The sequence below is a fragment of the Macrobrachium rosenbergii genome, chromosome 17 (assembly GCF_040412425.1).
Source record: "Macrobrachium rosenbergii isolate ZJJX-2024 chromosome 17, ASM4041242v1, whole genome shotgun sequence".
NCBI classification, from domain to species: domain Eukaryota; kingdom Metazoa; phylum Arthropoda; class Malacostraca; order Decapoda; family Palaemonidae; genus Macrobrachium; species Macrobrachium rosenbergii.
The window spans coordinates 8004272-8016273 of NC_089757.1; the positions used below are offsets into that span (position 1 = coordinate 8004272).

Genomic DNA, 12002 nt, shown 5'->3' on the forward strand with positions numbered 1-12002 from the left:
CCGGGGCTAAATACTTTGATATAAATTTTTGAACCCGTATAAAAGAAACAATAACACCGGAAATCTTACTTCAAGGGAAAGGTTCACCGAAGAGAGGTAAAGACACCCCACCCTCGGTACATGGATGCAGCTTCGCCTGAAGGTGGTAGCTTGCCAGATCGGCGGAAGAGGTGAATGACCCACAGACATCCTCCACCTGCAGACGAGGTTTAATTTATCAATATCTTTTCGTCCTCATTGATTCACTGGAGAAGTAAGTGAGAAAACCCAGCAATTCAGATGCAGAAGTATAACAGGTTAAAGGTTAGAAATGTGACAAGAGTAGACGGAAAAACGAAAGGCTACCAAATGTAAAAGGGAACAGAGATTTTTGCTAGCCACTGAATGAAGTCTATGAGAATCTTAAGAAGATAAAACAAAACGATAATGACTTATCACTCATATTTCTATCTATCCACCTCACAGTATATATGTATATATATATATATATATATAATATATTATATATATATATATATATATATATATATATATATATATATATATATATATATGTATATACATACATACATGTATATTATATTTACATATGTATATATACATACATACATATATACATACATACATACATATATATATATATATATATATATATATATATATATATATATATATATATATATATATATATATATATATATATATATATATATATATATATATTAAATATTAATTTCAAATACGCTCCACAGACAACGACTAGAAGTACCAAAGAATGGAAATATCATGTGACAGAAAATCAGTGACAGATATCTGTCCAGGAATAATACACGATGTTCCAGTTTTCGTAATTCAAAGTACTGTCTTTATAATCTTCAGCACCGTTAGATACCATGAATAACTCAGCAGCGGACATAACTTTCTAAGAAATTTGAAAGTAAATTTTTCTCGGGCCAACAAAATATACCGAAGTTACTGAGGTGAATGTCAATTATGTTCTTACCGTAATAAAGGTGTTTTTTTTTTTCGCTTACCGAACAAAATGAAGAAATTCTTTTTCTGTGCTTCAACATTCTCGGTGATTGACTCCTAATCTAAAGTTTTTCAAATAAATTGCACATAATCCAGGGTAGGATTTAAAACTAATAATAGAAGTCTCACGTATTGTTAGATGTTAACAAAAAGTTTAAGTATAAATTAAGAAAAAAGTCATTATTGCGTAGTGTGATATTTAAGACAATGATTCATTAGGAAAATACTTAAAATCTTTTAGCTTGAGTTTTCCATTACTGGTTAATAAGGAACGCAACTGTCACTTTTAGTTTGATATTGATGTCAATGAGATGTAACGAAAAAGTTGTATGGAATCAAAGAATGTATTATTTTCCTTAGTCTCAAGATTATGTAGCTGTGCTCTCAGTATGAAACTGATATATATATATATATATATATATATATATATATATATATACTATATATATATATATATATATATATATATATATATATATATATATATATATATATATATATATATATATATATATATATATATGTGTGTGTGTGAATTATAATTCTGATCTTTACATCAGTGAGAGGTACATGATGCAAGGAAACAAAAGGTTGAATGCTAATCTACCCTTCAGTAATTAATCTCGATTCGAAGGGAAGCAAAACGAATTCTGAATGTGTGGACGAAGCCGGAAGTGATCCCCACGTGCCGGTCGTTGATATGTTGTTAGTTTCCATTACGCAACCAGAGCCTTCTTTTAAGCAAAGTCATCGACGGAATTTCAGGCATGTAAACACCGCCTCGTTCCGTCGCGCGTCGATTGAGCTCCCGCGTGATAAGTGGAAGCTGAACTCGTTCATTCGTCACTGCGGTTTTGGCTTGGCGATGGCGACCGTCATGTCAGTACAAAACCCGTTCAATTCACTGACACATGAGCTATCGCTTCCGAGTTTATGAGCGTTTTTTTTTTATGATTTTTTCTCTAAAGACTCACTTTCATAAGTGACATAGATGGCGTAAGAAATACAGTACTGAGGTTCTTATTTATCAGCGTGTTTTACTTAACGTTTTCTCCTAATTAACGATAAACGCCGAAATTATCTCTTCAGTCTGTCATCTGGACATTTTTCCCTAGCATTTCTTCCAGATCTGAACAAGAGTAATTTGTTGGTGCTTTAACAATAGAAAGTAATTTTCATGACTGTAAGTGATTGTCGATTGCTTTCATTCATTCTCTCGCTTCTTTTTAAACGACAAGACGATTCCGTGAACCATATTCTCAGCCGTAATTAATTAATATCTTCACTCGCTCTCCTTGTCCTGTACATTTCATTAATCGCCACTGACACAGCAAGCACAATTGAGTAGAGACGTGGTCACATAACACACTGTCTTCATTTAATTTGATGCAATGGTGTGATATCACGGTTGCCACCACCTTTTTTTCTTCCGCCGCTAAGCTTTGGGATTTTCTTTTTGCTTCTGGTTCCCCTCACTTTCAAAATCTTCAAGCCGTGATTTCAGTTCTTCTCATGGGATTAAACAACACTTTTTCTTGACATTTTTTTTTCCATCTAGCCTGGGTTAAATCAAAGGTTAAGATTACTTGTCCATCGGCTTTTGCATTAAACACTAAATTGGATCTCATTTGCAAATTCTTTGATATAACTAGAAATTAATCATTTCAAAGTCCAGTGACGTTAAGTAGATCGTCGCTTAGCCTGCCACTGAAGTTTCCACTAGCTACCGAGCTTAGGGTATCCAATTATTCTTTCCCGGGGTAACTCGTAGGCCACTTGTTCTACAAAATAGGTCTCTTCGCTGGCATAGTGGGGGCCACCAAGATTAGCTGTGGTTGGGGAACCCAGACCCCAGTTTATCTAACCGCCACTCCTCTTAAGGTTTGGGAAAGCAATTGCGTACTTGTACATCATCGAGAACCACAAAAGGTTAATTCACCGATTAAGCATTCATTTGAGAACGATAAACAAAACTTTTAAAGTGATTTTATAAGCTAAACCAGACGTCTCAAAACTATTAAAAATGTTTTGGGTAGCATTTGCATATAAAACTCAGTACCTAAAAGTAAGGAGAGATGAATTTGTTATTGTTGTCATATTAACTTCTCTTTGGCTCCGAACAAAACTCCTTGAGCAGGCCGAATCTCAAGCGGGATATAGCATCGTCTCTGTAAACATTAAAAAAAAAAAAAAATTAATGGTAGCAGTGAACTTCTCGTATGATGATGAATATTTAACAGGCTGATTAAAAGAGTCCAGAAATAGAGAAGATGGCAATAATAAAAATTTCTTTATGCCATAACGTAAGAAGGTTCAATCTAGCTTTCTTTTCTATTCTGGAAGTGCCCAGTAATCGCGAGTCGTTCTGGTTCGCTTGCATGAGGACAACGAAAGTGTTGGGTTTTAATGTTGTAACTCTGGTGAATTTATAATAGTGTGTTTTTCGCACGTTTTATAATTTGCCTTTTTGGCTACAGCGTTCCAAGGTCAATACTTAGACGAGACTATTAAAGCTCAGTGTTCTGACCAACTTAAAATATTTGATTGTTAAGTTCTACCGTTACATTTTCTCTGCATCAAGGCATGAGGCGGATAAACACATTAAAAATTAATTTCACTTATGACTTCTCATTGTCTTTGCTAACTCTAACGAGCTCGGGTTATATCCCCAGAACAAGTAAATATTATTGGTCATCCTTATTCAGGAAGATTTTTTATTACAAAACACAATATTCATTCTCAGCTATAAATGTACGTGTGTGAGTGTGTGGGTGGAACAGGTAGTTTTCCCCGTGCCAGTTGTATGCCAGTTTGAAAGCACCCCATGTGTCTTTGATCGCTGATTTCCCTTAAACCTATTGTGAATTTGTTTGATATTTTTTCGTTTGGCTAAGAATCTGTCAAAGCTTAACTTATCTCCATTAACTGTGCAATCATGCGTATATGTTTGTCTACATACGCTCCCGTGCGCAAGCGCGCCTGTATCTGATTTCAGAATGGAGAAAAATGTAATTTTCAGCTGGAAATGAACGTGAAACCGGTTCAGGTATATGAACCCTTCAGAAAGAGCTCTCTCTCTCTCTCTCTCTCTCTCTCTCTCTTTACTGTGGTATGATAATCCAAGTATAGATGCATCTCTCTATAAAGGATTCAAACTATATCCTATATGAGAAGTGAAATTCATGGAGTGTAAAAACCTGTTAATATGAAGGGAAAGCAAAAACATTGTAATAACTATTACTATCAAGGCAGGAGTATTGTTATGCTAATGAACATTTATTTATGTTCGACTCTCATACACAGGCACAGTCGACACATTACACACACACACACATACATATACACACATAAATCATATATGTATATGTACATATATGTATATATATATATATATATATATATATATATATATATATATATATATATATATGTGTGTGTAACGTGAATATGTGTGTGTGTGTGTGTGTGTGTGTGTAGGACACTCTGTTCTAAGATTCTACAATTTTGAGACGCCCGAGATTCAAATTCCTGCGAGAGAAAAGGAAAATTTCACCCTTTACTTGACTCTCCACTGCCAAGCTGATGCCGCTTTCGTACAAGACTAAAAAAAAGGCAATCTGACGTTCTTATACGGCCCAGCCCGGCGGAAATCATCTAAGAGGAGCAAGATTAGGGTTAACCAAAAGGAAACAAGAGGCCCGTCTCCTGGAGAATGGAGTAATTTTGGAGCGAAGACGAACTGGAACAAGGAGAGGCTGCAGTACCGAGCTGAAAGGTTATTAACCCATAAAATAGTCCTCATCAGATTCAGAGGTCTTCGAATGGACGATACGGCCTCATATGAAAAAGAAGCAGAAGATTAAATCACTTGTATGGCATAATCTATACAAGCATATACGGTATACTGCAGGTAAGTAGTCGGTATGATGTATATATAATTATGTACGTGCGCATATTGATGTATATTTGTGTAATTACATGCAATATAGAAACTTCTAACCCTCCTTTTAATAAGTCCATAATTTACTACACTTTTATATTTAGGATAATAACACAATAGCTACATTTCTTTGTATCCTCATTTTCACTCTACAGCTTTCAATTTTCTGTGGAAAAACATCTTCCACATTTCACCAAACCTGATGTCATATATATATATATATATATATATATATATATATATATATATATATATATATATATATATATATATATATATATATATATATACTGATAAAATCCACGAAGGAAAGAGAAACACTGGAGTGCTGCGAGGACTTACGACTGTCGTCCTTTACTTAGCAGTCTGCCAAGTAAAGGACGACAGTCGAAAGGCCTTGCAGCACTCCAGTGTGTCTCTTTCCTTCATGGATTTTGTCTTTATTTATATATTCATCACGTTCAACATTTTCGTGATTCAGTTATACACAACACACACACACACACATATATATATATATACATACATATATATATATATATATATATATATATATATATATATATATATATATATATATATATATATATATATATATATATATATATATATATTTATATTTGTATACTGTATATAAATGTGACACTTCATTCTACCACAGTTTTAGATATAGAATATTTATATTTTTCAAGAGCTGGATTGTAACCAACAAGTAGTCTAAAATAACAACGTTTCACTATTACGGACAACTAGGGCAGAACTGTATCGCTACGCACCGTTGGCATACCTAAAAACAGCTCCTCCATATTGACACAATCATATCCTCGTCATGGAGACGTTTCTGAGCTGTTAAAAAAAACACGAAAACTTTTCTCTCCCATTCTATTTTGATGACGCATTCCGGACACGAAAAAAACTTACATTTTTGTAATGAAAAAAAGCTCTTCCTTTCCTTCAATTTTTGGTCAAACACTTGTAAAAAGAATATTCTTAGATTCATGAAAAAAAACAGCCGCCATAAATTGACAGGGTTTACTATTTCACTCCTCGAAATCTAAAAGACATTCTAAATTCCGAGATCTCTTATGTCATTTCCTCTCGGCAATCCGTTACTTCCCAAGAGAACAAAGATAACTTCGTGGTAACTTTCACCTCTTCCTCCTCTCTCTGCCTCTCTTGCTTCTCATTTTTTTCACATCTACATTAGTTATATATTTTTTCTTGTGGGAGAAACTGGATGTGTTTATCAGTTGAAAGAATACATTTTAAGTTTGGTAAGAGCGTGTTAACAGTGCAAAATAAAAATTAAGAAGAAAGAATCTAAAAACATTAAAATGAGTAAGATTAGTTGAGCCAAAAACTACTCCTACTTCATGACCATGTTGCCAAATAAGATGCTTAGTGTGTCTCACACGGTTCATGCCAAACCTCTGACGTGCCCCTGCTTCGCTCTCTCTCTCTCTCTCTCTCTCTCTCTCTCTCTCTCTCTCTCTCTCTCTCTCTCTCTCTCTCCACCTTTCTTTACTTTCGTTGAGACATTCACTTGCGGGGCCATGAAAGGCAGCGAATAAAGATGTCGAAATTCTGCTTTATTTTTCATCAACTGAGCAGATACCTGGTGAAGTTATTTTTGAAATTTAAAAGTACAGCTTCAGTCTGATGTACATTACCAATGGTTTACGAATTTGCTTTCCGCAATACTTATACAGAAGATGGACTCCAGCAACTTAAATTCCCATATAACTTCACGTTCTAAATCTTCTTCATGATGAGTGAATGACCAATCCATGGGTCACATCCTGGTGGGTGAAGGTCGTGGGTATTTTCGGGGACGGTTCCCTTCGACAAAAGGGGGTTCCGGGAGACTGGGGACGCTTACGTTGGTGATGGTGCGATATAAAAACGGCGCGAGCAGAGCGAAGAGACAAGTTCCTCGCCATCCAGCGCTGAGTGAGGGCGTGCTTTGTGCCCCGTGATTCAACTCTCCACGTAGAGTTTTTTATTTATATATTTATTTATATAAGTATTTATTACAATAATATATTACTGACTGACAGTTACCGTCATTAGTCAGCGAGTGTGAAAATCATGAGATTTGTCAGTGAGTACCGATGTGCTTTTGTTCTGCTGCCACGTGATGGATTAGAAAGTGAAAGTGAAAGTCTGTTCGTATATTGCGCCACTCCCTGAATGGAAAGAAAGATAATTATTACTTTCTAAATAATAAATGTCTTTTTGTGTTTTTAGGTATAGCTTGTTTGCTGTTGCTGGCGGCGGCGACGGCCTTCGCTATTGAGGAGGACTGGTCATGGGGAATAGAAGGAAAGGAACCCTCAGGTTCATTGTCAGAGCCAGTTCTCGTGGAATTCGCGGCTACCGAAGCCCGGTCCGAAGGACATCCTTTAGCAAGTGAAGGCGCCTTCGTCGACATAGCCGCTTTGCCTTTAGCAGAGGAGTCCGATTCCTTCGTTTACGAGTCTTTGCCTCCAGAGATTGTCAGTGGCGGAAAGACTTTCCAGTCCCTACCCCTACAGGGAGAACCATATGAGGGTCTCAGCTTCAGCGTCGCCGGGGAAGGTGAAGTGGTCGATGGTTTGGTCGTTGCTCAAGAAGGTGATCGCGAAGGAAGGTTCTTAGGTCTTGGCGAAAAGCTTTGCTCATACGGAATTGGAATCAATGTAAGTAAATGGAAAAGGAAACTTCGTTTCAGATTCTATTTTATTTTTATTATCAGATATATGTTATAAATGCATTATATAATGTATAAATATGTACAGTTGAATACTCTTTTCATTACGGTATGCGCTTTGTATTCTCGTTTGTATAAAATTAATTTTGTTCTTGTTTCTTTTGCAGTGCGACAAAAAACAATCAGATCCAGTAAAATCTCATTATGCTCCCCCCAGAGTCGGTCAGTATGGTCCACCAAAACCCATAGGACCCAAAGGCACTTACGCTGCTGCCGCCCCTTATCCACCCCCTCCCCCACGTTATCCCAACAGGAACTACCAAGTTGGACCACCCACTAAAGCTCCCTCCTCTGCCCTAGATGGACTATTTTCTGTTTTGAAGCCTTTCATGCCAGATTCTAAGCCAAAGGCGCCACCCAAAATCTCAAAAGGTGACGTCCTGAGTCCATCTTACATAGCTCCCAACCCAAATTATGCTCCATTGTTGCCATCCTACACCCCACCCATTAAACCTGGCTACACTGCTCCAGCACCTTCTTACATTTCTCCACCATCAGTTTACTCACCACCAAAACCAGCATATGTCCCACCTAAGCCAAGTTACCATGCTCCTGAACCAAATTATGATGTCAAGCCTTCCTATTCCTCCCCTAAGGTCTCTTATGTTGAACCAAAACCCGTCTATGTTGAGCAAGTGAAAACTGTAACCGTCCACGCCCAGCCCACAGTAGTTGAACAACATCATCATACTCACACCCACGTCTACAATGATAAAACAGTTCCTGCTAACGTCTACAAGAGCGATCCCAATGGGTTACTCCAAAGCGTGCACGACAGTATAAATCAATTTGATGAATATTCAGTTCAACGTCAGGACATTAGCGACAGCTTCTCTCTTGGTGAGAGTCAAAACGTTCTCCATGTTGCACAACCATCTGTTAACCAAGTGGCTGTAAAGCAGCAAGTTCCATCAGTGAATCAAGTTGTTGTCAAGCAGCAGATACCAACTTCATTCCCATCTATATCACCAGCAGTACCAACAGTTATCCCAGCTACTTTAGTTGGTGGCACTAACTTCCAGCCTGGAAAGATTGAAACTGGAGGCTTCAGGCCAATGCCACAAGAACTGCAGACCCTCTTCCGCCAACAGCTACCTGCCTATAGAGAGGACTGCCAGTGTGTGCCAGTTAACTTCTGTTCTGCTCAAGATGTGGTACCCAGAAATGCTCCTGGAGACATCAGAAATATGATTGATGCCCGTACACGAGGTACTAATATACTTTCAAATGCAACCGATATTGAGAACGATGGTGCAGTCAATGTCACAGGTAGCCTAGGTTTCAATGAGATCAAACCTCAGAGCTCAGTTCGTCGTGGAAAAGCTCTTTCTGGTTTTGATAAAACTCATCAGAAGCTGAAGATGAAACTGAAGTCTTTACTGAAGAAGCAACAACAGATGCAACTGAAACTACAACTGAATATTTGTATGACTATGAGGAGGACGTAACTGAAGCTGTGACTGAAGCAGCTACTGAAGTTCCTGAAATACTGGATGAGAAATCTCGTTCTCGAAGGGATGTGAATGCTACAGCACTCGACGAAGAAGAACAACAGGAAGATGAGGAAGAAGACTCTCCTGCTATCTACAGTGACCGCCAAGGGGTAAGTCAATTCCCTGTTCTCATTTTGAAAATTTAAAGTAAATTTTCACTGAACTACATAAAATACTATATAAAAAACGACCAATAAACAATACTTTTACTTTTTCATTACAGCGACAGCTTCATGGATTCACCCCTAATGGTGCTGGATGTGGTGCTAACCACGTCTGTTGCAGAAGACCTGTATACAGAGCTCGTCAGGTCCCACAGTACACTTGTGGCCAGAGAAGTGCCTCTGGTCTTCTCGGCCGTGTGAAGACAGCACATTTCGTTCAGGGAGACACCGAGTTCGGAGAATACCCCTGGCAAGGAGCTGTGCTCAAGAGGGAAAATGCAGACAACCTCTATGTGTGCGGAGCAACGCTCATTGATGACCGACATGTTTTGACAGCTGCTCATTGTGTTGATGGGTAAGTTCTTTGTATTTCAAAAGGGAATCTTCTGTCTGTTGAGATTATTATTTTTATTTTAGACAATGAAAAACATTGCACATATTTATTTTTTCTGACATCCTAGCATGTCACCATTGTTAGTCCCTATCTCACGTAAGAAAATGTTTGTTCTGTTCAGACTGCACCCATCGATCCTCAACATTCGCTTAGGCGAATGGGACGTCAGTGGACAAACAGAATTCTACAAACATGTAGAAATGAGGGCGTCTGGCGTTTACATTCACCCAGATTTCTATGCCGGAAATCTCAACAATGATATCGCAGTCATTAGGATGGAACATCCCGTAGACTTTTCTACCAAGTAAGACCTTTGCTCGTGCTTGGCAAATCCAGTAACCGAGTTTATATCGTTTGCCTGTAGTATTTAAGTAATTTATTTTGCTTTCAGTCTATTCTTGTTCACAGAGAGAGTTCTTTAAAATTTCGCGATACCCAGCTAATCACAACGATTCTATTTAAAACTTATATTCTGTACTGTTTTTGTTTACTTTTGTACAAACTAGTTTGTTCATTCACTTATCAGAATATCGTTTGGAACCCAAATCTCTAACCATCGCCTTTCTACAGTCCTCACATCACACCAGTCTGTCTCCCCGAAAAATTCGCCGAGTTCACTTACCAGCGATGCCACGCGACCGGATGGGGCAAAGATGCCTTCGGCAGCGATGGCAAATTCAGCCAGGTCCTGAAGGAAATCGAGGTTCCAATCATAGATGACCAACAGTGCCAACAGATGCTCCGGAACACGCGGCTCGGCGCTGCCTTCACGTTGCACGAAGGGAACTTCTGCGCTGGAGGAGAGAACGGAAAAGATACTTGCAAGGTGAGTCATACTCAGCAGGTCTTATTATATTCAATACAAATATATATATATATCTATATATAAATACGTGTGTGTGTATATATATGTATGTATTATACTTATATATATACATATATATATATATGTTTATATATATTAGATAATTATATAAATATATATATATATATTCATATATATATAAATTATATTTATATATATTATGTATATATAATTATATAAATATATATATATTCATATATATATAAATTATATATAATATATATATATATATATATATATATATATATATATATATATATATATATATATATATATATATATATATATATATGAATGCCACTTTTCGTTCTCGTTTATATAAGTATGTGACTTATTTATATTGTAGAATTGCTGGATATATCCGTTCTGTAAACTAAATCTCACCAAACTCAGTTTAAAGCAGTGACATTATGATGATGGATCCATTTTAGTGTTTTCTTGATTATAATTAGAGTGTCTTATATATGCTCTCCCTATTTTCATTCCTCATTTACATATTAATCACAATTTTGTTTCCAGGGTGACGGCGGTGGCCCATTAGTCTGCTCAACTACAGGTGGTATGCAACTAGCTGGTTTGGTTTCCTGGGGCATCGGGTGCGGAAGCCCAGGAGTGCCCGGGGTGTACGTCAAAGTATCTAACTACGTCGACTGGATCAAAAGCATTACTAAGTTTTAATATTCCAAAGAGCGTTTGTTCATCTCTTTCCCGAAGGAACGTTTCTTTTGCAGCAGTCTGAATCTCCAGAATGTAAATCGATAATCGAGTTTTATAAGTACCTAATAATAATAACGGTGTAAAGTGAACACTCAAACGCTGATTGAAAATTGAAATTTTACGTACCGAGGATAATGTCGAATTAAACTGAAAAACGAAATCCAGACTTACTTGCAAATGGAACGGGTCTTCATAAATGATAGCACCTCGATGTTGCAAACGGAAACTTTTCTCTAAACCCTTCACGTTAGTGGAGATTTTTGTAAGCATAGTATGCTACGCTGTACTCTTCAGTAAGAGCTCTTGTTGCCATTAATAAATTATTCTTTGTTATGATCATCAAGTGTTTCTGTTACCTGAAGTCATCCCTATTTTCTAGTTTTATACGAGATAAGACCTTGTCTCTGTCTTTTCTGAAAAGGGACTTGGTCGGGTAACCGAATTGAAGTTCTTAGTTTCGTATAAGATTAAATCTAGGTCCCTTCTAGGGCCAGCCACGTAAAAGTAAATCTAAGGAGGCTGTTAATCAGCTCAGTGGTCTGGTTAAACTAAGATATACTTAACTTTTTTTTCCTGAAATGGGAGATCGTCTGAGGTTTCTGTATAGAAGAGACATGTCGTTTTTATTAAAATGAGAGGAGAAAGAAT

At 37.1% G+C, this 12002-nt stretch overlaps 2 protein-coding genes across 3 annotated transcripts in view; one reads left to right on the forward strand and one right to left on the reverse strand.

The window, feature by feature from the left end:
* Positions 1-12002, reverse strand: part of LOC136847703 (uncharacterized) — a 423779-nt gene that overhangs the window by 48924 nt on the left and 362853 nt on the right. The gene's annotated exons all lie outside the window — the stretch shown is intronic.
* LOC136847704 (serine protease filzig-like) lies at positions 6903-11693 on the forward strand. Its single transcript, XM_067119556.1, is given in 8 exon segments — positions 6903-7073; positions 7220-7650; positions 7829-9130; positions 9133-9324; positions 9438-9733; positions 9894-10076; positions 10343-10598; positions 11157-11693. Coding segments are annotated over 8 exon segments (2832 nt in total). The 5' UTR covers positions 6903-7060; the 3' UTR covers positions 11316-11693.